General features: G+C 44.1%; 1 protein-coding gene across 2 annotated transcripts in view; it reads right to left on the bottom strand.

The window, feature by feature from the left end:
* The window catches only part of MAD1L1 (mitotic arrest deficient 1 like 1), a 428013-nt gene that overhangs the window by 226652 nt on the left and 175164 nt on the right, over positions 1 to 26197 (bottom strand). For both annotated transcript variants that reach the window (XR_010988348.1, XM_068146670.1), the window contains exon 12: positions 16367 to 16507. Coding sequence is in view for 1 of the 2 variants with exons in the window: in XM_068146670.1 (XP_068002771.1) it covers positions 16367 to 16507 (141 nt within the window). In the remaining variant the exon portion in view is untranslated. The remainder of the gene's footprint in view (positions 1 to 16366; positions 16508 to 26197) is intronic.

Below are 26197 nucleotides of genomic sequence, written 5' to 3'. Positions count from 1 at the left end.
AATGGAATGGAATGGAATAAGAATAGAATAAGAATGGAATAAGAATAGAATAAGAATAGAATAGAATTAGAATAGACCAGAACAGAATAGAATAGACCAGAACAGACCAGGTTGGAACCCAGTGGTGACCTGGCACTGCTGGGTTAACAGTTGGACTTGATGAACTTAAAGGTCTCTTCCAACCAGAATGATTCTATGACCAGCTTTGTACAAACAGACTAGGATTGGCCTTAAGTTGAAGGGGGGGAAAAATTAACCAAAAATAAAAAGGGGTTAACAGTGCCTCTATCCAAAGATATTCCTTAGGCTGGAAAAGGAACAAAATCCTCCAACAGGACAGCTGGAAGAAAACCATTGTGACAAATACATTTTTACCACCTTGAAATACAACCAAACATCCCTCAGCACCATGGTCACAGTCCTGTAACTTCCTTGAAGAGGAACAGAACTCCTCTACCTTCATTTGAGAATATATTCAGAATAAACAAATCCCCAGGGAATTTAAGCACACCACAGAGGCTCCAGCAAAAATAACATAATAAATAAATAAATAAAGAGAGAGAGAGAGAAGGAAAACTAAAAAGCTCCTCTCTTGGCACACTCTTGAAAGGAGGATTCACCACATTTCTGACTGACTGCCACCGTGGCTTAGATGAATAACCTATAAATAGGCAACAAACACAAAGCAAGCACTTGAAGGAAACAGCAAGAGGATTTTTTGTTTGTTTGTTTGTTGTCTCTTGTTATTGCTCAATGGTTTGTTGGGAAGGAGATGGCTAACAAGGTAGAGGAAACGTGGTAAAAATATAAAGAAACAAAAAAGGATGGGGTGTGGGAAGGAGGGATGACAAGACATGAAGCCATTCAAATGTGTGAAGCACACAAATAGGTTTTTGCCTCTAGTTTTCTGGAGGACTGAAGGATAAGGGATGGGAGAAGGCACACAGACAGAGCAGTCAACAACTGCATTAAGAACAGTGTGGCCAGCAGGAGCAGGGAGGTCATTCTGCCCCTGTACACTGCACTGGTTAGGCCACACCTCAAGTACTGTGTCCAGTTCTGGGCCCCTCAGTTTAGGAAGGATGTTGACTTGCTGGAACGAGTCCAGAGAAGGACAACGAAGTTAGCGAGGGGCTTGGAACACAAGCCCTATGAGGAGAGACTGAGGGAGCTGGGGCTGCTTAGCCTGGAGAGGAGGAGACTCAGGGGTGACCTTATTGCTCTCTACAACTACCTGAAGGGGGGTTGTAAACAGGCAGAGGTTGGCCTCTTCTCCCAGGCAGCCAGCACCAGAACAAGAGGACACAGTCTCAGGCTGCGCCAAGGGAAGTTCAGGCTGGAGGTCAGGAGGAAGTTTTACACAGAGAGAGTGATTGCCCATTGGAATGGACTGCCCGGGGAGGTGGTGGAGTTGCCGTCACTGGAGGTGTTCAGGAGGAGACTTGACAGGGTGCTTGGTGCCATGGGTTAGTTGATTAGGTGGTGTTGGATGATAGGTTGGACGCGATGATCTTGAAGGTCTCTTCCAACCTGGTTTATTCTACTATTCTACTACTGTTTCATGCTTAGAAGAAGCAGGGACAGAGAGGTATGAGAGCCAAAGAGGTAACATAGGCAGCATCTATCACATACCAAAACATGACACCCAGCCATGATGCTGACTTTGGTGCAGTTCATTCAGAAGCAGCACTCAGGAACTGCATTCTGCAGGCAAACAGAAGCTGGTGTTTCAACCTTGAGTACACAGGGAAAGAAACGTGCTTATGACTTAAGTCTGAAGATGCCCTTCAGAGCCCCAGGTACCCACAAGTAGAAGAAGGTTTTTATGTTATCAGTAGAGTCTTATCTCAAAACTCAAGCTTCTGTGGCCCACCTTGGACTAATTTCTAGTCTCTTCTACACTGCAGATTCAGAACATCATGAAGTGCAGCCGCTAGAGCACTAGAAGTGTTCATGCAGTCATCTTGTGGTAAGAGTCATCCAAAACAGGAGTGGACTCAGAACTATTGAAGTTAAGCAGCCATCCACATTATAAGAACAGTGGAAATACTCAAGTCAATGAACAACAGAGCTGGGAGAATCTGAGTCATTCCCTGAGAGGGTCCTAGTTTCTGGAAAGCATCAGCAGAAAAATGTCCAATAAAGTCCATTTTATAATACTGAGTAACAGCTTCTCAAAATAACTGGAATTTTCACCTCACAGCTCTTGTTCCAACCTGTCTGCTCACTCCTCTCCTCCCTCCCTCAGCAGCTCTGACTGCCCACAACACCCCCAGTCTGCAGCTTTCCAGCATTCTTCACAGCAGCCAACTTAATTATCCTTTTTAATTACTCCTCTTAATCCTATGCTCCTTCTTTCAAGGCTGAAGGAGGCTCTCACTGAATCGAAGGAGCAGAAAACCTTCTGGTTTTTCTTTCCATAGAGTTTGACTAGCTTCAAGGTCCTTCATTCCTCCTGTAAAGTCCTTCCTTGTAACTCTGTGGCAGACACAGTTTGCCAGCAAGCAGCCCAATACCTCTTCAGAGCCTTCTCCTCCACAGGGATGGAGGCTTACCCCATGCCATCCCTGCACACATTAACAGCTTTCTCAAATGATTTCCTCCAGCAGGGAGAAGGCTATCAAAATGGCCTCTGATCCAGACTTTTAAACTCCATCAGTTAATATCTTCTTTTACTTAAAGAAAGGTTTGGAAATAGGTATGCAAGGCATAAAAAACCCCAACTGCAGTGATAGGAACAGAAGTAAAGAAGCCACCCTTGCATAGCACAGGTTGAGATATTCAGTCTGTGTCTGTCAACCATCAGTCCAGTTTTCATTGTAAGAACTTGCAGGAGAGTTTCTGTGAGGGCAAAGTCTGGGATTACTCAGCTTGAGGCCAAAGCCCTTTGTTTATCCATAAAATGGAGAGAGCAGAAGGAACAGAAGTGTGTATTTCTTTCCACTGCCCCATCAGTGCTTCTCAATTTTGGGCTGAAAGGATTAACTCCAAAGGGAGCACTGCAATTTTCTTAGCCATGGTCCACTCGTTCTTTGGCCCCTCTGCTGAGACTGCCAACAAAGATGCCAGACAGGATGATATTTTTGAGATGCGAGTGTTTATCTTCTCTGAGTGAACCAAACAGCAAACAACTTGTTTCAGGAAAGCAATCCAACAACTCACAATTGCTTCTGGCTCTAGCAAATGCAGACTGACAAGGCAAAAGGTGAAACAGCTTGATGGTCCCATTAGGAACCTTTGAGGATCCTCGCACCTGAATGCCAGTCTAGCAAAGCTGTGCTATAGAAACATAAAGGATCTCCATTTGGCAAGGATAGGGAAGAAGTCAGAACATATGCCAAGATCATTTCAGTTATTAGCTCCTGCCACAAAGGTACAAGATGTATTGAATTGCTCCTCCACTGCACAGCATGGGATGCTCTGAGGCTGGGAGCTCTATTGCAGAGGCGTGCCCAGGCTCGCTGGTGGATGGGCAGCAAAAGGGCTGCAGAGAGTTACACACAGCTAATGCTGCAGGCAGTTAAATTGAGCAGGAGAGCTGGGGGAAGGCAACATGGAGCAGGACAGATAGCTCCCTTTGGTAAATACCTGCAAGAACTGTGAACACTGGATTTTTAACTGCCTATTCACACGTACGTTTTCTTTCTTCTTAACACAGCAGAGGAACAGCAACGAAGATTCACCTTTGCCTAAAAGTAGCTGAGCTCAGGACACCTTCTCCATCCTAGGCTGATGAATGCCCAAATGGTGACTCACTCTTTGTGGAAGAAGCCATGGAGGAAAGGCACACATAAAATGCACATTAGTTGTAGCTGTGCCACGCAGCAGCTCCCAGAAGTTCATGAAGACTCAAGCCTGGCCCTTTTTCCTCTCTCAATCCCCTTTGCTCTTCAGAAACAAGGTGTGGGATCCAAAGGGCAAGTGGAACGCCACAGAAACTAACATCCACAATAATTACAGTAATGTGTAGTGTTGATGGGCTGTAGAAATCAGATACAATGAATTTGGGTCTTGCCTGGCCTAAATAAAAAGGTGTTCATTATCGTGAGAGGAAGCAGCACTTAGGAATGATAAGGTCAGGCTGAACTGTGATGGTAAATGTCATTTCTCTATACAGCTGTGATAGCCTCACCTACTCTCTTCAGAAATGTACATAAACAGGAAAGCAACAAAAAGCCTGTCAAATTAGCCTGGGACATTATGTTACAAGTGAATACAAGTGAACATGGTTTAGCCACTGTTTCAATGTTCCCACCTAGGGAAATACGGGTTTCTCAACACAGTCGTGCAGACATCACTCCTAGCTGCCCACAACACCTTTCATTATACAAAAGGTCACAGAATGCTTCAGAAGCCAGGTACCTTATTTTGCAGGGTGTAACTAGATCCTCAGAGGCCAAAGGAGCACTCATTCTATCTGAATATGTGAGAAATCAGGTCAGGGAGCTGATCTCTCCTGAGGTTCCTTTTCCCACCAACGAAAAGGCCTCTTAATAAAGGGAATAAACCAGATGATTAAAAAGTGAAGAATGCTGCACCTGCATGATCTGCTAATAAAATTAAGAGCAGAATATAATTGCCAAAGGTAGGCTTGGTAACAACTAACTTAGCAATAATATCTGCCACATAAAGATCCTTGGTTTACTGCCTCCATTAGCCCCGTTCCCAACTGCATTGCACAGCTTTGACCTAAAGAAAAATTCTGAGTTTGTGGGCTCTCAAGAGATCCTCCCATAAATTAATACTGATACAGGCATTCACCACTTCTTTGTGTACATAAATAATGTATGGTGACAGTCTTTACACAAAGAAGCCTCAAATAAGTCTCCCATTACACAAGATATTCTGCTCAAAATAACCTCAACAAAATAATTGCTCCGCTCACATTCACAGCTACTGAATATATCATTGGGGTTTCATACATCAATAATAGTGCAGCACAGAATCCTTCAGGCTTCATGTTGACTTCCTTTAAAAATTAAAAGTGTTTACGTTTAGCAACTCTTCCAAGACTCAACTTTTCAATGAAAAAGGAGCTGTTTCTACAGTTTTCCAGAAGGGAGGAAAGTTGACGTTACAAGGACTCGTGTCTGGGAGTGTGAGGTGTGGAATGCAGGCGAAAGGACACAGAAGAGATAAAAATCAATGCTTTAAACCAAACAAAACCAAAAAAATCAGTTCTATTTTTAATGTGGTCTTGAACAGAACTGAAATTTGAGTGTACATCTGTCAAAGCTGCAGCCATTATAGCCATTTAAACAAATTGAAAGCATAAATCAGTTCAATATGTCAAATCGATGTGCCATGCATTTCATAGCTACGTTGCTGTCACCGCGGTTGGATTCATGGCACATGTGCCGTACAGCACCACTGCCTGCTTTATTAAACAGCATAAATAAAAGCCAAAAAAGAAAACTCTTACAACCTGCATCACAGGGAGACTGAGGCTTTTTCCAAAACTTTGCACTTCCAGTTTGCTTTGCTGGAGAACTTTTAGCGCGATCAAAGCCCATTTGACATTAACACTGATTAAAGCAAATAGATAAAGTCTCTGAGAAAGCAAAAGCTCTGAGAAAACAGAATTGTTCCTTACAATTTACTTGGGCCACCCCTGAACAGAGGAGATCTATATCAACAGCTTAGCTTTTATTCACAGCTAGGTGAAAACCACCATCAGCTGGCTTTTCACTTACTCTGTTCCCAGCCTCTCCCAAATATTAGTAGGCTAGTCACGCTTCAGTCTAAAAGAAAGAGAAAAATAAAGAGAGAATTCCAGCCACTCTCCCTTAAATTCTGTCCAAGGTAAGACTTGCAGTGGTGCCATAGCCTAACTCATTACCTTAATATGAAACCAAACTGGGGAAATGGAGAAGCTGCAGCCTAGCTAGCTAGCTAGCTAGCTCCCAGCAGGAGCAGGGAGGTCATTCTGCCCCTGTACACTGCACTGGTTAGGCCACACCTCGAGTACTGTGTCCACTTCTGGGCCCCTCAGTTTAGGAAGGAGGTTGACTTGCTGGAATGAGTCCAGAGAAGGGCAACGAAGTTGGTGAGGGGTTTGGAACACAAGCCCTATGAGGAAAGACTGAGGGAGCTGGGATTGCTTAGCCTGGAGAAGAGGAGACTCAGGGGTGACCTTATCACTCTCCACAACTACCTGAAGGGAGGTTGTAGACAGGTGGATGTTGGTCTCTTCTCCCAGGCAGCCAGTACCAGAACAAGAGGACACAGTCTCAGGCTGTGCCAGGAGAGGTTCAGGTTGGATGTTAGGAAGAGATTCTATACAGAGAGAGTGATTAGCCATTGGAATGGGCTGCCCAAGGAGGTGGTGGAGTCACCATCATTGGAGGTTTTCAGGAGGAGACTTGATGGGGTGCTTGGTGCCATGGCTTAGTTGTTTAGGTGGGTTGGATTGGTTGATGGGTTGGATGCGATGATCTTGAGGGTCTCTTCCAAGCTGGTTTGGTTTATTCTAAATTCTAAATATTCTATGGATAAACCAGTCCATAGGGGAAGACAGGATGAACATATGGAAGCAAATGCCACCCAGAACTATGGAGGGGCATTAAGGGTGGAAAAATTATTGCATGCTCTGAAATAAAGCAATTGCAACTGGCTCTTGCATTTAGGCACCATTCAACTAACTGTGCTCATGCACTATGCTGAACCAGGCTTTTTAGACTGATTACTTCCCTGAAGAAACACATTTTCTACTACTGGTAATTAAGACCCAAATAAAGAATCAATGGGCTTCAAAGAGAAGAAAGCAAGAAAACAAAGACTGCAACTACTGTTGTTCTAATTGCCACAGTAACCAAAGTGTTAAGCAGATTAAAGTGGATTCTATAATCTTTGAAAACTGCAAGAAGCAGGATCCACAGGAGCATGGCAACAAGCTTGTGATGATGTTTTCTCAAAGCACTTCTTCTGTTCACATATTCTGACTATTTGGTAACAGGGTTTCAATAAAACTCTGTAGCTGGAGCCCACTGAAACACGGTGGGCAGAAATGTGTTGAACCATGTATGAAGGCTGCATGGAGGCCCTGCAGGAAACATTCACAATATGTTTTTTTAACAGAAAATAATCATTAGAATATTAAACCCTCTTTCTTACAGGAGACTGCCATCATGAATTACAAGATGACACAAAAACACTTGCAAACACATACTTGAAATCCTAAATTATGCAGAGACCATGCAATTATTCTGAAATGAAGCACTACAAATCACAGAATTCAAATCCAATCATTACAAAAATCAACAAATCTCAACAAGTTCAGAACATCTCTCAAGACACCCAGGCAAGCTCTATGTCATTAATACACCACAGAGTGAGAGAACAGCTAAAAATCTCCACGGCATTTTCCTTGTCGAACAGCATCCCAATGCACAACCTTAGCTTTAACTCTTTTCATCAGATATTTTCCTCCTTTCTCCCCTGGAATTGCTTGGTTTCCATGGGCTGTTAAAGCTTTCATCAGCATGAAGATGTTCCTAAGTAGTAATTCTAATAATTAAGAGACATCTAACATCAACCTTACCTCTGTGCCAGAACCAAAGCCTGAATCACCAATGCAGTTAAAAAAAAGATGAGCTGCACTGGCCTGAGAGCACCTCTGGGAGATCCAGCGTAAATGAAGCCTGGTTTTTAGTTTGGGGAGAAACTGGCCAGAAATTGGACTGGTACATTTTCCCATCTCTAATGATCCAGGCACCAAAATATTTATCTGCTGGTGAGCCACATGAACACCCACCACACATTTCAGGCAGTTTTAGTCTGGAAGTGTTCTTGGAGGTTGGGATCCCATCACTCTGCTCCAGAAAAAGATATCACAGCCTGGAAGCTGTTGGGAAGCTTTGAGCATTCCCATCCAAGGATCACTCAAGTACCCTCAAAGTGAAATCCTGCTACCAGACATGTGGCACAGCAGTGATGTGGGCTATAGCTGCACGTTGCAAAGGGATGAGACCAATGCTACATAAATTACCATGCTTTCCAGCTTGAAAGAGATTCAAAGAAGTTGAACCTCTGGATTAAGTGCAGTTTGTCCTGTTTGTTGAATGTTTCTCTAACATTACAAAACCCCAAATGATTCTTTAGTTGTGGAAAGCAGTAGAGGAACTGGACCAGCACTGGACTGCCAGCCTCCCTTCCACACTGCCAGGCTTGCAACAGCAAGAGATGGAGACCAATGTAAGGCATAGGAACATATTTCTACACATTCAAAGCCTTCCCCCTTGAAAAGCTGGAAGGTGTCTGCTCCTAATATCATCCCCCAAAGGATGATATATTTCTCCTTCTGTCTTCAGCCTGTGAGGTCAGAGACATTATCACTCGGCTACTTGCCTCCTGATTCCAGCCCCCTGCTCCCACAGCTGCACAGGAGGTGGCATGCCCCATACTGCACAGAAGCAGCTCTTTCATGCAACCTCTTTGCTGCTGTTTGCTGCAAATGTGGCTACTGCTCCCACCCCAAATGTATTCTTGCTGCCTCCTCCACCTAAATACATCTAATTGCAGAGCCTGTATCTCTAGGCACAGGCATGCAGGCTCACCAGTGTAAAGCATTTTAAAGCTCTCAGCACTGTGTGAAATGCTCTCCCCTGTTCCATTGTGGTAAATATGACTCATAACTGCACATCAGTTATCTTCTCTTTCCAAAACATCACTGAGAAAGAACACAATTTTAAATCTTCTGTAGGAATTCAGACCCAGTTCATCTGTTTCTCTTGTCTACTGCAGCCAGGTACATCTGAAGCCAATCCAAATTCCCTAGGTCAAGCCTCGTTCGTGCTTGGTTATTCATAGCCTCACTGGAAAGAGGCTACAGAAAGATTTGTTCATACCAAGAGCACTTTTAGAGGAGCACATGTTGGGTTGGAGGGAGAAATCTTTTTGTTGTTGGCATCTATCAGTCTCTATGGGGCCTAAGTGAGATCCTTCAGAGGCCAAGAACAGAAGCATTCCTATGTCCCCTGAGCAGCATGCCTAGACAGCAGGTTGATGACTTCAGCACAGCCTGACCTAGGCTAGGTATGCCTCCTGCAGACTGAAACACTTCAGAGAGTGGAGACTGCAAGAGTTCATCCTAAACTCCCTGCACTGCTAACATAAGTGATGATTTATATTTATCATTGTTAGAGATTTTATAGTTTAGAGAGAGTCAAGAGATGATCCAATCAGTCAGAGAACCGGGGACAGAATGTCACACACTAGGTCTACATTAGGAAAATGACTTTCAGCAAGAGGTGATGGCAATTACAATGTCTCCCCTTGTTCTTGCTGCTCTCAAAGCACAAGGCAGCAGCAGAGCTGGGAAATGCTTTTCTGTCTCCTGCACTTCAATAGTCTATTTCAACATGCAGCCAAGTACAGCAAAAGGATCCTTATGGCTGCAACTGGTCATTTTTCTGGGGTCTTGTCTACAAAATGACTTATCACAGGCTAAAGGTGAAGGTATTGCCTTAGCTGATTATTTAATTTACTCTATGCAAGTTGGTGTTGAGACATTCTTGCTTCTTAAGAATGATGAAGGCTTGTGCTCCCTTGGAACTGCTGAGTTAAAGCCATTCTTAAACTGTCAGAGCATCCAGATACTAAAAATAGCTGTGAAAATCTACCTGTAGTGAAAATGCTGGTTTGTGCAGAATACCTCCAGTGCAAGGCAGTGCCAAGGAATACTTCTCCTGGTCAATCACTGACTTTCAGCAGAGATCTAAAATGAGGAATCTTCTAAAACAGAATTAATAGTAATTGAGTTTTAAAATCTAATTCAACCAAACAAAAAGTCTCAGATACGCAGAGACAGCCTCTGCTGCAGCATCAGCCAGTTTGAAGAGGCACTCTTCCACAGAGCAGAGACTGTCACCTTTAACAAATCATTAAGGCCCTTCCGTGACTTGAATTCCTCATTTATATGACACTTGTTTGCAAGGTGCTCTCCCAAAACACAGCCACTGGCAAGTGAAAGAGGGGAGGAAACGAATGGCTCCCTGACTTGACAAGGTCACTCAGGTCTAAGGGAGATGAAAAGTGTGAAAGAAGGGAGAACCCAAGATAATCCATTCTGTGGGGCTGCCGGAGGACACGCAGCCTGACCTCCTCTCCTTCACAAGAGGAAAGGCGAAGGACCACAGCGGTTCGCAGGAAGGCTCAAGCCTGCCAAAGGATGCTAAAGCCTCTGAGTTCAAAATGCTCTTTCAACAAGGTGTTTGCTTTGTCAGAAGATGATGTCCAGCTCTGTGACTGCTTCAGCAATCAGTGGTTGCTGATGCATGGAGCACACTCACATCATCTCCAGAGAGAGCCTGTTTTCTCCCCCATGAGTTACACATAAGATGCTACAGTGACAGCAGAAGTCCGGGCAAGTGAAACGTATGCCATGGTGGAGTGGCAGGAAAGCCCTGGTGACTTCGATTTGCTCCTCATGGACACCCAAGCAAGCAGAATAATCTTCTCACTGCTTCTTGTAGTTGTCACCATGAAAAAACAGTGCACAAAGGTTGGATGGCAGCAGAGAGGTGGAGAAAGCATGCAAAAGAAAGCTGAAAATTAAACCACACTGCTCTGTACCTGGCACAGATGGAGGGGAAATCTCTCTGTAAAGTTCCCATTATCACAGAAACCCCTTCTGCTATGTAAAGAAGCAACTTCAGGTAGTGATAGGACTAGGGGGAATGGAATGAAGCTGGAGGTGGGGAGATTCAGGCTAGATGTGAGGAGGAGGTTCTTCACCATGAGAGTGGTGAAACCCTGGAATGTGTTGTCCAGGGAGGTGGTTGAGGCACCGTCCCTGGGGGTGTTTAAGAGCAGGCTGGATGAGGCTCTGTCCAGCCTGATCTAGTGTGGGGTGTCCCTGCCCATGGCAGGGGGGTTGGAACTAGATGATCCTTGTGGTCCCTTCCAACCCTGAATGAAACTATGAAACTTACCTTTGAGGGGGAGTGGAAGTAAAGCAGCTGAGGGTTAAAGCAACATAAACAAAGTGTGGATCAAAGGGAGAAAAACAAGAAGGTAAAAACGTAGCAGCACACTGCTGGAAGAAGCCAGGCGAGATGTAAGAAGGAACTGTTAAGTGCTCAAATAAACATTTTATTGCACCTGCATGTAAAATGTAAGCACTTTAAACACTGAGGTGACTGCTGAGTAACTCCCTTGGCAGGGAGCAGATTTGTGAGCAACACCACAAGAATCAACACCGCCCCGCTTCGACGGCCAGCAGATGCACGGCGGTTATCAGGCGCAGATAAGGTGACAATATTTGGTCAGCGAGTTTCGAGGTCACCAGTAACGTCCGTGGTGGAACCAAAACCACAGAACATATGGCATTTCATGTGCTGAAGCTGTCAGACTCGTAATTAACTGATTAGAGTACATATGGCGCTCACAGACAGCGGAAATCTCTCAATGTATAAAATGCTGGCGACCACTGAAGGTGTCAGCGTGAGGCTGCCTTGCAAATCTCTCTTCATTAAAGTTTCATATGGAGCCAAGTGTGTTGTAATAAAATCGCTATTAATGGAATTATATTGATGATGATTTCTCTTTTGTGCAGCTGGATTTAACTTTTCAAACACTAAACCCCACGTCAGACCTTGTGCACAGTCGCTGCCGCGCGCACGGAAGCCTCTCGTGCTGTCACAGTTACCTTGAAACGAGAAATAATAGGAGCTAAGATGGTAAAAATTAACCAAGATTGGCAAGAAAACCTGGTCCCACTGGTATCAAAACAAAAATTCATGCCATGATAGAAATACAGCTACAATTCAGTGTAAGTACTTACAGCAGGCTGGCCAGGGACAAATTCATTCCCTCTTCAGTTCCAAAAACACACTTCTAAAAAGATGGTGAGTGACACTTCATTAACTACAGGAAATAGGCTGACACAGCCTGCTTGCTTTTCCAGCCACCATTTCAGATGGCATTTTTCTTTGCATCTCCCCCCTGCTTTACATTCATCATTCGACAAAGTGCTTTCTTGAACCTCTCCAGCCAGATCAGTGCTGTCGAGTAGGGAGCTGGGCTGGCAGCAGGCAATTCAAGGCAGGATAAAGCAATCATTTTTGGTCCCAGAAGAGACTACGTTTGCATGGCCATGCATTAGAGATCCAGCTTTTCTCATCTGTCATCACTGAAGGGGATTAGTGAAGTTCACCACCAGCCTTGCTTTGTCTCCCACTCCTCTGCTCCATCAGGCTCTGGTAGGACTAGTTCTTGGGCAGCAACACTGTGTCTCTGAACATGAGATGGAATGATAGCACCTTCTGTATTTCAGTTTCTGAAAGGTGGCCACAGTCCAGGTGATGTCTGCAGTGGGGACAGCACCTGCCTTGCCCAGTGAAGGCTGGGAATGAGGGAGTCAGTCAGAACTCAGTGTATCACCTCACTCCATCCTCCCAGCATCCATTAATAAACTACTCACATGTAACACTCCAGGGCTTACACTCCTCTCTCATTCCCTATGTTCTTTCAAATGGCTTCCCACCACCATTTATACATCAAGCAAAGGACTTACCAGAGACACCTCACCACCCTAATGAGTTAAAAGCTGTTGCCTCAGCCCAAAATCTTCTTACTGGGTTATCACTATTACTCCATCTTCACCAAAGAGCTTCCTGCCTCACACAGAGCTGCTGCTCAAATGGATGGGAAAACCTCCATTTTCAGAGTATGGAAAAAATCCCTGTTAGGAAAATAACTTCTTCCTTCTGTGGCTTGCTCAGAGGTGGGGGATGCTGGTAACAGATTAGAGCAGCCAGAAGAAACAAGTGGAAAAAACTGTTGAAGGGCTCTCTGCTAGGGAGCACAGAAAGAGATTTCAGTAAATTAAGTACTCTGTTGAAAAAAAACAAACCCAAACAAACCTGTGAGAAAAGCAGCCAGGGAAGGAAACCACGGTGCATGGTGTAAATTTATGTTTTCTGGAAAAATCTGAAATGACAACAAAATGTAATGCAAGAAGATGCACTGGCCTTAGAGGCTCTAAGGGCTTTCTTCAACTCAGGATGCTCCTGGACCACAGCGATCCCTGCAGCCTCCCCGGGGTGATGCAGCACATGGGGGCTGTGCAAGGGCTGCTGCTGCCACAACCACACAGCATTCCCAGTGTAAGCTGAGCTGCCAGAGCACTCCCTGGGCATAAGTGTGGTTACTTGCAGTTAAATATCCCCTGTTAACCCGTGGACTTGTTTTCCACATTTTGGCCAACTTAGCCCTGCAAATGGCAGCAGTGTCAGCCAAGCCTCTTTAGCTCAGATCCATCACACTCTCTGCTCACAGCATCCCCAGACCGTACCTGGATCTCATCAGCACAGTCATACACATTGCTGATTTGCTGCCACATGCACGATGCCCACAGACAGGTTGTTCTCATTCTTCTGTGCTGCTCTACAAGCTGGCTGTGTGCCACCCTCCCAAGTCCATCCACTCCAGGGGCTCCTGGGACACCCCAACCCTTCTGCCACCCTTAGACTTCTAGGTGCTGAAGTTCTCTTTTTCCTTGCCTTTCCAGCACATCCCACCAGAGGCTTTCTCCCTCATCTCAGAAACAATCGAGGCTCCAAGGTGCCTCATTCCTGCTGTCTCCTCTGTTTGTGAGATGAGTCATGCAGGTGTTAACATTTCTAAAATGTGTACAGAGGCTCAGCAGAGCTGGGAGAGTGCAAAGCATTATGTTAGAAGTTATTAATAGCTTCTATCGACCACTTCTTTGATCTACAGGCAGTTGATTACAGCTGCTGCTCCTGATGATGAGGCACCAAGAATCCTGCCTACACCTCAATTCCCCTTCCCAGTTTTCACATTTGTACTAGCACAAGAAAATATTCCCCCAAATTTCAAACCAGATGGGATTCAGCATCAACACTGCAGTTGGAAAAGGAAAGACAATCAAGCGAAGCATAACATTTTTCTTTACAAGGGGAATCTCAGGTCTTTGAATCTTGCTTCTAGCAAAGTCTTTGAAAGGCTTAAAGGTTGAGATCACAGAAAACAAACCTCCAGAGAACACAGCTCCTTTCTGAAATTTTCCATGTGGCCCTTAATGTGTAGCTATGAAAGCAAACTTCTGATTTGTTTCCTATAAATAAAAGTGTGCAGCAATTGGGTCCCACCCTCTTCCATGCTTTCTCCTGAAGAAGAAAAGGTAATTTGCTATTGCCCAAAGACACCAGGGACATCTGATCTATTCAGTGAAGCAGTTCAGGAAATCTCCCTGCTTTGAGAGAGTCACTGCTGGAAACAGCTAAGAAGATAGTATAAAAGAGCCACCTATCACTTTATGTTGTCACATCCTGCTCTGTCTGGTGGTAAGCAGTGTGGTGACTGAAGGCAACACAGAGAAACATTCTGAGACAGACGAGTTCAGGCAAATTTCCCTTCTATCTGATGTTACCAGCTAACTTGCTCAAAGCTTTGCAGAATTCCCCTTGAGAGAAACAGGGATGAAGTGAATCTATACCATGATACTGAGCTATACCACACTACGCTGCTCTGCTTTGTGAGGCTTTACTGGTCATTGGAGCGAGCCCTGCCTGATTTAAGTTCCCACCTACCAACACAAGAAAAGAGCATTTATTGAGATGCCACAAGCAGCAAAGAGCTTTGTGCACCGTGGGACAATCCACTCTACAGCTTGAGCATGAACCTGAGGGAGCATCAATTTCTACAGTTTTACTCCATTTGAATTACAGCACCTATAAATCTAGATGATGGTGGAACTAGGCACGAAGAAAGGAAAACTCACATACTTATGACTATTGTAAAGCCTATATAATAAAACTGCCAAGCTTTAAGATCACAGATGTATTCCAAATATTTCAGCTCGTGACCATAAAGCCACTGTGACGAAGTACAAGAGAGAAGAGAGGAGCTCTTTGGCAAATGCACCTTAACATTTGCCTCGTTACAGTTGTATTTCAGACCACAAATTTTCAAAAGGAGAGCTAAAAAACGATGCAAGAATTCCTTCAAGAAATGCCTCTATCTTTGGAAAGGTTGGGTTTTTTTTCTTAGGGAAAGCCTAGTAAAAAGCAGTTAATAGAGTTAGTGGTATTCTGGGGTTTCCAGGCCCAATGCCAAGAAGTGAAGAACAGCAGACACAGACTTTACTCCTCCTGCCCTTAGAGTAAAGCCCTTATAAACACACACTCACTCACTCACTCACACTGTGTGCAGATGAGCCTGGCTACACATGCCACGTCTAGAGAATCACTTTGACTAGACCACAGAGAAGACACCACACCTGCTACACTTCATTACCCCTTCACTTCCCCTTTACACAACCCTCTAACCCACAGCGACTAGGCTGTCACTCCAGCCGTGCAGTACAGCTCTGCTTAACACCAAGCACGCTCATCACGCCCAAGGATGATTATTCTTGGCTTCTGCAGGTGCAGGATAATAACTTGTGGGGTCTTATTGAGCTGGGAATTTTGAAGCCTGAATTTTGCAAACCTGTTTTCTCTGAGAGCAGATCACGTCACCAGGCAATTCGATCTTAAAGGCCTCTGCTGCTTCCCCCCTGCTGTTAGAGCTTGGGGTTAGGCTATGCCATTAAAATTTTTTCACAGATCTTGAACAGAAACCAGCAGAATGCAAATAAATCACTATTGGGTGTAACAAAGGAAAACAAAGATAATGCTGAACAATTCTAGTGGAGAGATATGGAACTTAAATAGGTTGCACCAAAACAATTTTCCTCTTCTCACTATTTCTCTCTGGAGAGATACTGACTTGCTTCTGCTTGACCTTGGCTACATTGTTTTGCTGATGTCTAACAGCAACTTTCTCTGCTCCTTTCTCCTTTCTTTTGTACAGAGGGGTCTGGGTAGGCAGGGAAGGAGAAGCTAGTATAGAATGATGGAATCAATGAGGTTGGAAAAGACCTCAAAGATCATCAAGTCCAACGTGTCACCCAACACCTCAGGACTACTAAACCATGGCTTCAAGTGGCATATCCAATCCCTTTTTGAACACCTCCAGGGACAGTGACTTCACCATCTCCCTGGGCAGCACATTCCAATGGCTAACAACTCTCTCTGGGAAGAACTTTCTCCTCACCTCAAGCCTAAACTTCCCCTGGCACACAGCTTGAGACTGTGTCCTCTTGTTCTGTTGCTGGTTGCAACAGGGAAAAGAGACCAACCCCCACCTGTCTACAACCTCCCTTCAGGTAGTTGCTAGGGTTCTTGTGCTGTTTGTTAGTTGTAAATCCTGCATATTTTGTACGTATTCATTGTATTTCATTGTAGCTTCTAGCTTTGCCTGTAAATACAGCTTTCATTTGCTTCCAACTGGGCTGGGCTGGCAAAGTTAATGTTAGGGGGGAAATTTCAACCCACCACAGAGCAGGATGCTTCCTCATTACCTCCAGCTCAGCGTTATGAGCATGCAGCTTCTGCACCATCTCCTCGGCCTCGCGCATGCGCCGGCTCAGCTGGGGCGAGTGCTCCGCCGGGGTCAGCTCGCTGTCGTACGACTCCAGGATCGCGCGCATCCCATCACGCTCCTGCCAGGAACAACAGCAAAGACACCTTTAGGGATAAAGCCCCTGACCTCACCCAGAGGAGAAACTTCCCACACCCATATTCTACATTTTTGTCCACGCATTTTTTTGCCTGCTGTTCTTTTCACAAGATGTTAGGGGTTGGAAGGAACCTTGAGAGATCATCTAGTCCAAGCTCCCTGCCAGAGCAGCATCACCTAGAGCAATGCATCCAGGCGGGTTTTGAACATCTCCAGAGAAGATGACCCCCCAGCCTCTCTGGGCAGCCTTTTCCTGTGTTTTGTCAAACAGTGAAAAAGTTTTTCCTTATGTTCACGCGGAACCACTGCTCCAGCTTGCACTCCTTGTCCTATCATTGGACATCACTGAGCAGAGCAGAGCCTGGCTCCATCTTCCCAACACTCACCCTTCACATATTTATAAACATTAATGAGGTTCCCCCTCAGGCTCCTCTTCTCCAAGCTAAAGAGACCCAGCTCCCTCAGCCTTTCCTCATAAGGCAGATGTTCCACTCCCTTCAGCATGTTTGTGGCTCTACATAGCAAAGAAACGCTGATGGATATACACCCATCATCATCTTTACATAGGCATCAAGCCACAGATGAACTCACAGCCCTAAGAAAACAAATGTTGCTGCTCTTAAAACTCAAAAAATTAGACTATCTCAGGTACATAAAACCACAAATCCCTTGCAGGAAAGCAACATGCACAGACTCTAACAAGCAGATGGCAAATGAAAACAGAGCCTGCCTTCTTCCTGGAGACACTATGCCGATTCAACATGGCTGAATGGGTTGCTTCAGCAAAATATTTAGTGTAGTGACATTTTTCCTGCCAAAGAGTTCCAGCAATGAAGGAAAGAATTGTCACAACAGAAATGAAGCGCACTTGACAAGGAACAAAGCAGCTGAGAGCAAATATCCTCTAACTGGTATGTCACTTAACTCTTGTTGGAGACTGCAACACTCAATGTTTATAATAAATAGTTTTTTCAGAGGTAAATATCTCACAGGCAATGTGTTTGGCTCACTTTCCTCTTTGCTGGCAATTATAACCAAGCCTTTGCAAAGACAAAAAGAAGGATCCCTCTCCCCTCCCTGAGAGTGTTTGCACTCCCAAGTATAAAGCTTGGGCTGAAAAGATAAAGGCAAAACTTTTCGTGTGGGCTCCTGGTTGAAGTATTTCCTAATGCGTTCCCAGCTTCAGAGAGCACCTAATTACTACCTCCAAGGCATTGATGGAGAAGAAGAAGAGGGACAAAAGGTTGAAAATTTCAAAAAGTCAGGTTTGTTTTAAGGAGATTACTGTTTACAGTGCACTATGCATACAGGGATTAGCCAGCTGATGGAGTGTTTTATCTTTTGACTGCATAGAAGAACCTTGATGTTTGTGAGGCTACAGAACAGGGTCAAAGCAGCACAGGCCCCTGGCATAAACCCAAGAAAATCTTACAGTGCTGCCTCCCTTTATTGCTGAAGTTTCCAGCCTTGCCCTATTACAGGAAAGCTCCAGTGCTCTGGACAACCCAGTTCTCTTGTGTGAGTTTTGCCACCACAGAAATCCAAAAGAATATTAGAAGATTACTCAGCTTTATAGCTGTGCAGTTCACATCCAGACCAGGCCACCGCTGTGGCACTGACCTTGGAGCATTTCACATACCCAGCTTGGCCACACTGAAATACATCCCTGAGATGCTGCTCTCTTGGAGAAACCAGGAATTGCCAGGGTAGATAGAAGGTCTTTTTCCCTTGGTGATGTTAACCACCCAGCCAAGGAAACCTGTGTACAAAGGTTATCTACTCCTTCAAAATCTAAAGGTCAAAAAACTGAACATGGAGAGCAAGGGAAGGAACATTCAAATTCAAGGTGTGAAAAAAAGACTAGGCGCACTGCCGGAGGTACAGGGTGTTCAGAGCATGTCACAGATTGAAAGGTCAGCCAAGATGGCTGGGTTGGTCAGCAGGTAAAAGGACCCCAAGACTACAGGACAGCCTGAGGCTACAGGAATAGAGATATTAAAATAATAAAGAAAATCAGGTTTTAACATAAATGGCACTGGAGGCTTTTATTAGCTCCTTGTTCAGGTCTGAGTGAAGAGAAACATTTTCCCGAGGAAGGAACAGCTTTGCCACGGTTTACCAAGAACTATTCATGTGACAGACACATGGAATAAAACACTTGCTGCAGAAGGAGAAAACCCAAACCCAACCACATCACACCTGCCTTACAATGAACTTCTTTAGCAGAAAGGCAGCAGTACAGATCGCTCCATCCTCCTCCTCCTCCCCCTCCAACATACACACGCATCAGCCAGTCTGCCCAGTGCACTCTCCATTAGGCAAACTGCTTTTGCTCAGGAGATGGTTTTCATTTCCCATTTATTGCAGAATCATTGTCTAGAGCACAGAAGAGAATGTAATGACAGCATTTAGCAAAGGTATTGGTTTGATCCTTGCATGTTGTTGCAATTAGATCTGCAATTACAGCATCCTCTCTATTCCTATCTGCTCCGCTATCCTCATTTTCTACTGAGCATCTTTCATCAACGTTATAATTTAACTCTGCAATGTTCTCTTCATTACAGCAGGGCAGTCCCAAAATTCTTAACATTTTTTCCAACAGCAAACAGGACCCCTGGCAATTCCCATCACACTTGGCTTCCAATTAGCTGCCATTCAAGTCATCCCCAGCAAGATCCTAGCAGTTGCCCTAGCTGTTCAGCTGCAAGGAGGACAAACTTCTGCTTTCATGTCAGGATGGGAAAGCTTCATGGAAGCAGGACATCCTTACAGGCTGTCTTTCCCCTAAAATCAACTACAGAACTTGCCCTTCAAAGCCTTTTCCTTCAGGGAGAGTAACAGTCTCAAGAAGCAAAACAAGTGTGGTAAACACAGCACCAGCTGTATTGGGAAAAAGGTGCAGCAATAAAGGGCAGTACAATTAAGCACTTGATCCTGGAGTTCTCCTCTTTAATTATTTCTAAATATTAATACTGCAATGAAATCAATTCTCAGCGAACAAGTGTTCCCCAGATCCATTTTTTTTATGTTTCTCCCTATCAAGAGCACTTACTGAAAGCTTTTTTCCTCCTAAAGATCTTGTTAGTTTGGCAGGAAACAGAAGTTCTCGCTGAGAAGTCCTCTGTCTAAAGAGATGCTCTAAAATGTAGTCCTAATTTAATAATTGCTGCAATATCTCCTCACCCCACACACAACAGGATGTTCCCCCAGCCCCATCAAAAACCTCATCAGAGACTTCCAGATGCCTTTTCTAGCCTTTTTCTAACACCTCTGCCTTCCTGCTTTCTATTAGGAGAGCATTCATCAGAATCACTAACAAGTGGTTCCTCTGGCAATTTCCAAAGTTTACCCAGCTCAGGGCTTCTCTGCTAACTTGCCATGGGCTTCAGACTGCTATGCTTCCAGGTGCTCTTTACCTTCACCAGTTTCAAATCAACACCAGAACACCAATCCAGCTTTCTCTAAACGTGTCTTAAAAGAAGGATAATTGGGTCTGATGTTCATTATAAACCTAGGAAATTAATGCCCTCCAGCAAACTCTGGTGCTGCAGCTTGCAGCTGTGTTTGAGGAGATGCAAGTTTGACAAAGAGAGAGGATGGTGCTTTTTTTCAAAAGGTTGAACAGTTTCCCTTCCTTCTGCCAGCAACAGCCAATTCACCAACCAAATGTGCCTCCTACTGTTGCATAAGTAACTAAAAAAGAAAAGATGCTTTATAATCTTAACCACAATCTAGAGCAAGTCCCATGAAAATCTGCTGAAGGCAAGTACAGGATGGTGCCTCTGAAAAATGCCATCCATAAAATAAAGCTTCTTTCCAGCCCTCCCATCAGCTTCTCTCTTCTCTCTATGCAAAGCCAAAACTTGACCAGGTTGGTGAGCAGCTTGAAGCCAAGGGAAAGGTCTCTGTCCCCAGCATTCACACATCAGAGGTTTACCAGAGGGGTTCAGGAACAGCAGGAATGACAAACTGCCTTGGGAAAATGAGCATGCTGGAGACAGGAAAAGTGGTCTGGGAGTCAAGATTCCTTGCACAAAGGGTGTGGAGCAGGTAGGTGCTCCCAGATCACAGAGCTCCTTTCCTTCTGAGGCATGTTGAGTCCCCATCCCTGGAGGTGTTTAAAAGCTGTACAGATATGAAAGTTGGGGATACGACCTAGTGGTGGACTGGGTAGAGTAGGGTTGATGATTGGACTTAATGATCTTGAAGGTCTATTTCAACCTAAAGCATACTGTGTTCCAAGGGGAGAACTGAAATAGGCTTCCCCAAGACTTCTGGGTTAACTTTAGGGAAAAACCTGAGAGCTGTTCACATAAGCACTATCATCATCCCTACCAACATCCCCCAGTCACTGAAACAGTGCTGCTGCAGATCTCCAAGGGCAGCACGCAGCTTCAACTAGTCGGACACTGAGGAGTAGGAGAGCAACCAGCAGCTGTACACTGGAAGTAAGTGAAGAGTAAAACATGGACTCAGAAAATTTACAAAGCCATCTGCCCTTATCTACATCCACATCAACACAGGCTCTGCTCCTGTTGGTGCTCATTAGCCCCTCCTCAAGCATACATACACACAATTCACCACAGACCTACTAATTAGTTGAAGGCAAGGGGTGGGGGGGAATCAATAAGAAAGAAATTAAAGTTACAAATCTAGCTGCAGTCAGTCACACACCCAGGGAAAATTTGTTCCTGGGGTAAAGTTTATCTAGTGTCATAATTTTATTGAAATCCTATATCTTGCTATTGACTTTTATCGTTTCAAGCTGGCTGCCAGAGTTATCATTATTAGACTCTCAGTGTTGCTTGCAGGTCTGAGGTTTGGGTTAGCTTCTTTTTATATATATATGGGGTTTTTTTTGGTCTTTTTCCTTTTATAAACAAGCTGTAATTGTCTGGTTTATTGATCAATAAATCTTTCAACTGCCTCTCTTCACTCGGCTCAGTTCTTGTAAAGCCTCCTGCGCCGCTCTCGGAAAGAAAATAAAGGGGTTGTTGTTTTTTAAAGAACAGATTGTTTTGTCATTAGCAATGAAAGAGCAGGAATTGTGCTGGTCGGGTCCGATAATGGCTTTTTAATGACAGATTCTAGTCACAGTGAAATCTGCTTTATTTCCACACCAGTGAACTTCAACTATTAATCCACAACCCAAATGCGCAGCTCGCGCGCTCTCGCGCTTCTGCACGGGTTAGAGCCTGGCAGAGGAGACAGGCTTTGCAGAGAGGAATCATAATGACATTTCTCACTTGCTGGGGTTTGGTGGGGTTGTGGGGTTGGTTTTTTTTCTTGATGGTACAGAAATATTCCTGCTCCCAGTGTTAGATGAGCTTTTTGTTTAATTAATGATAATTTTTGGAGAATGTTAATAGACTCCTTCATTATAGGAAATCAGTGGCGAGATTTCCCTCTCCTCTTCCTCTCCAGACTCCTAACTCCAAATTAGTTGTAATAAGAGAACATTTCAAAACTGAAGAAAGATGTGGAGCTCCAGCATCAAACAGATGCTATTTGCAATCAGATATAATTTAGCTAACTATTCCTTGTAAAAACACAAATAAAAGAGAAAGATGACTGCGTAACAGAGGTCTAGGCTTTCTGCCTTTAAGCTACACACAGGCATAAAAGAAGGGAGATGGGAACTGGGGCTTGACCAGATATTCAGGATGAGTACAACCAGCAGCGTGAGATGTGGGAGCATAAACCAAAGTATGGTCAGAAATGACTGAATGCAGGACCTGTTGACAAAATATATCCTCAGGATACTTCAGACCCAGTCACAGTAATCTCTGGTCCACAATCAGCTATCTTTGGTGCACTCACAAATAGCAGGAGAGATCCTGAATAAAGGACAGACAATCAGACCAAACCTTTCAGAGGAGGAATGGGTGAGAAGATACAGACTCTGCAATTATAAATCAGTATTTTTGTCTCTCATAAAATGCTTGAAGAAAACATTAACAATCAAATTGCAAGCAACTAGAGAAGAATTAGAGACAATGAATAATCAACTGAGCCTTAATATGAATAATACCAAAGCAGTCTAATTTCCTTCTTTGACAGGTAACTTGTCTACTGAATAAAGACAAACAATAAACATCATAAATCTCAACTTCAGTGATGTGTTTATCAAAGAAGAGGATTACAATTCAACAACATCTCTGTAAGTTAAGAGAAACAAACTTTTATCAAGATGATGCAATTCATGGAAGCAAAGCACAGAGCCCTGTGGAGCAACACACAGCCCAGGTGCCATCAGCAGGCTGCAGTGTCAGTTGGCATCTACCAATCATCTGCCAAGTACCTAAGTACCTTCTCAAAGCTATCCATTTGTACCTTCCTCACAGGGCACACCTGCATCCTGCTTTAAGCTCAGCTACAGGCAGCTACATGACAAACTAAGAGGGAACATACTCAGGAGTGCTGAGTGTTAACAGGCTCTGCCTCAACCTGATGGCTGGAGGAATTGATCCATAGTTAAGCCTTACTTTGCAACTCGGCTTCTCTCTTCAAACAAAGCCTGTGTTCACATCCCATTGCCTTACAGAAAATGGGAGGGAAAACACAAAACCAAAGTGACAAGAAGATTCAAAAACTAGGGGCCTGAAGGCAGAGCTGTGTGTAGCTAAAGGCACATTTGGCCAGACTCAGCTATTATGGGAATGCATCTAAGGGAGCTACATCCCCTCAGCTCCAACCCTCTTGGAGCACTGACAAAAAACCCCCAAGAGTTCTATGCCAAACAAAACAAGCAACAATCAAATTACCAAAAACTTTTCAAACCTTCCTTGTCTACAGCAGCATCTACTACCACCAGAAAGCAAATGGCTCCCCTATCTCTTCCCACCCCTAGCCTTCATACTAACCATGCTTAAACCAAAATGCTATATTCCCAAACCTCCAAACAGTTTCCTTCTCAGCTACAGCCACTTCCCAACACTTCTCTCTGTGGCTGACCTATTTTCACATTCCTTTGCAAATCAGAACTGACTGCAGACACATATGTATATACACACACCATTGACTTTCTACTCAAGACTTCAATTAAAACAGCATTTACAAAGCAGCCTGTTAACTCCATGAAAACATCCACCAGATTTCATTAGCCTTGCACTGACAAGAACATTAGGCAATGGGCTTTCCAAAATATCCTTACCTCTTGAAAGTGACTTTCTATATATCAAACTCCTGCTTGCATGTTTTGCCCCTCCAGCCAACATAAGGCTATTGCAGGAGGTGGATTTAACCTCTCAAGAAGCCTTTCAGACGTATTGTGCCCTGCAACCAAGGCTTCTCCAACCAAAATATTCATTCTTTCTAAGTCCAAATACCTCCATCTATGTCTAACATGAATAGGAGGGAAACTGGTCAGAAAAACTGGTATGCTCTGTAACCACAAGCACACAGCAAGCCAGGAATTAAGCATCCCTATCTTTCCCATCATCTCTCTACAACTGATGGTTTTCATCACTTTTTCTGATGCTCTCAGAACAGAACCTTTGTCTTTCTAGGAAAGGTTCCATATCACCAAGCTTGAACACCAGCTTTCCTGGAGGAAGCAGCCAAGCAGAGGAAACTACAGTGAGAAGAGGATAGAACCAGGCAGAGAGCCTCAGAGAAAGACGATCGAATGCTTATTTTAGGCGCCAGAACAAGGTACTCAGGGACACACTCAGCTTTCCAGGCATCACTGGTTTTTATAAGTGAGCAGTCTTCCCTTTTCTATATTCTGCATTTTCTATCATTTCTTACAAATTTTGCAGGGACTCTGCAATCTGACTGCTCTTTTGGCAAGCATTCAGCAGGCAGCTTTAAATGTGCACTGCAAATACCTGTGCATCTTACACGCTCTTATATTCTCTAAGTTTTGTTGTCCAGATTTATAGTTCTTCCTCTCTAGCTCTCATCCCTCACCTCCACCACTTCTCTGCAGAGGGCTCAGCTTGCCTTATATCCTGGCAATGAACCAGAGCAAATAAATCCACTGTAACTCTTTTAATCTGCCTCTGATAAATCCCCTGCTTACTATCTTCTGGAAAATTGTGCATGGTCTCTAAAAGCCTCATTTCGCTTATAGCACATACATATGCCAGCTGACAAGCAATCATACAACTGACACTGTAGCAAACTAAATATTATCTGACTAAAATACCCCTGGGGTCCTCTTGCTTCACAGTGAGTTTAACATGTTTAGTTATGTTTCCTAACCTCCTGCTGCCATGAAAAAATTGTATGATTTTTCTTCATTTAACTCCCTTCTGCTGGAACGCTCAGCACTGCCTGTCTCTAGCACAAGCTTGCTTGTCTCTCTCACTGTATTTCTCATCACTTCACTCAAAAACCCCCAAACCAACCTCTCTTCCTTCTAGCATCTCTCTGAGCCCCACTGCTCACGGGGTGGCAACGCTGCACAAATGTGAAGTTGCCTGATTACAGGATCACAAAAATCACAGAGAATGGAACAAAATGGAAGAGACCAGAACAGAATAGGAACAGACCAGACCAGGCTGGAAGAGACCTTTGAGATCATCAAGTCCAACCTATTATCCAACACTATCTAATCAACTAAACCATGGCACCAAGCACCCCATCCAGTCTCTTCCTAAACACCTCCAGGGATGGTGACTCCACCACCTCCCTGGGCAGCACATTCCAATGGCCAATCTCTCTTTCTGTGAAGAGCTTCTTCCTAACATCCAACCTAAAGGGACCTCTGGAGATCATCGAGTCCAACCCCACTGCCAGAGCATAGAATCTAGTGGAGCTCACACAGGAAAACATCCAGATATGGTTTGAAAGACTCCACAACCTTTCTTGGGACCCTGTTCCAGTGCTCCATGACCCTTACATCGAGGAAGTTCCTCCAAATGTTAAGGTGGAACTTCCTGCACTGCAGCTTACATCCATTGCCCCTTGTCCTATCCCAGGGTGCAAGTGAGCAGAGGCTGTTCCTTCCTTCTTGACACCCAGCTCTCAGGCATTTATATGCATTTAATATATATATTTTTTTCTTAGATCCATTATATTTGTTACATATATATATTAGATCCCCTCTCAGATGTGGTGCTAATTAGCCCATGTAGAAGATGAGACAGTTCAACTTCTTGCTGATCTTCTGATTCAGCAAAAATCAGCCTTCACACAAGAATGTCTTATCACAGAAAGATTCTGAGGCAAGCAAAGCAAACAAGAAGAAAAGAAATAATCATTAAATTAGAGGTGGTTCTAAAGCACAGGTAAATCACCACTACCAAAACTAGGAGGCTAAATATGTGTTTTGACAGCTCATCCCTGCACTGAGGTGGAGCTTGACAAAGTGCTGTGCTACTGGTCTCCAAGCACTGTGCCTCTAGCACAGGGCCACTCCCTGCCTGACACTGTGTGCACAGTTCACATCTGAAAAATGGTCATTTCTTTACAAACCACAATAAATTAATCCCATACCTGCTGCAGCATCACCAGCACTGGCAGAGGGAAGGCATACGACTGACAAAGAAATAAATTCATCCTTACTTACTGACAAGAAAAACTAATATTGTATTCATCTAGTCAAAAAAAAAGAGAGAGAGAAAGAAAAAAGTCTTATTCAACCCTGAAAAGTTTTTGTGAGGGTGCATCAGATTCTCCTATTCTGCCAGTGTCTACAGCACATAAAAATTCAGCCCTATGCTCATTC

Source organism: Melanerpes formicivorus, unplaced genomic scaffold, assembly GCF_026170545.1.
Source record: "Melanerpes formicivorus ecotype bairdi unplaced genomic scaffold, bMelFor1.0.p_v2 SCAF_14, whole genome shotgun sequence".
Classification (NCBI taxonomy): domain Eukaryota; kingdom Metazoa; phylum Chordata; class Aves; order Piciformes; family Picidae; genus Melanerpes; species Melanerpes formicivorus.
The sequence above is the reverse complement of the archived record's forward strand: the minus strand, read 5'-3'. Positions and strand labels throughout refer to the sequence as shown.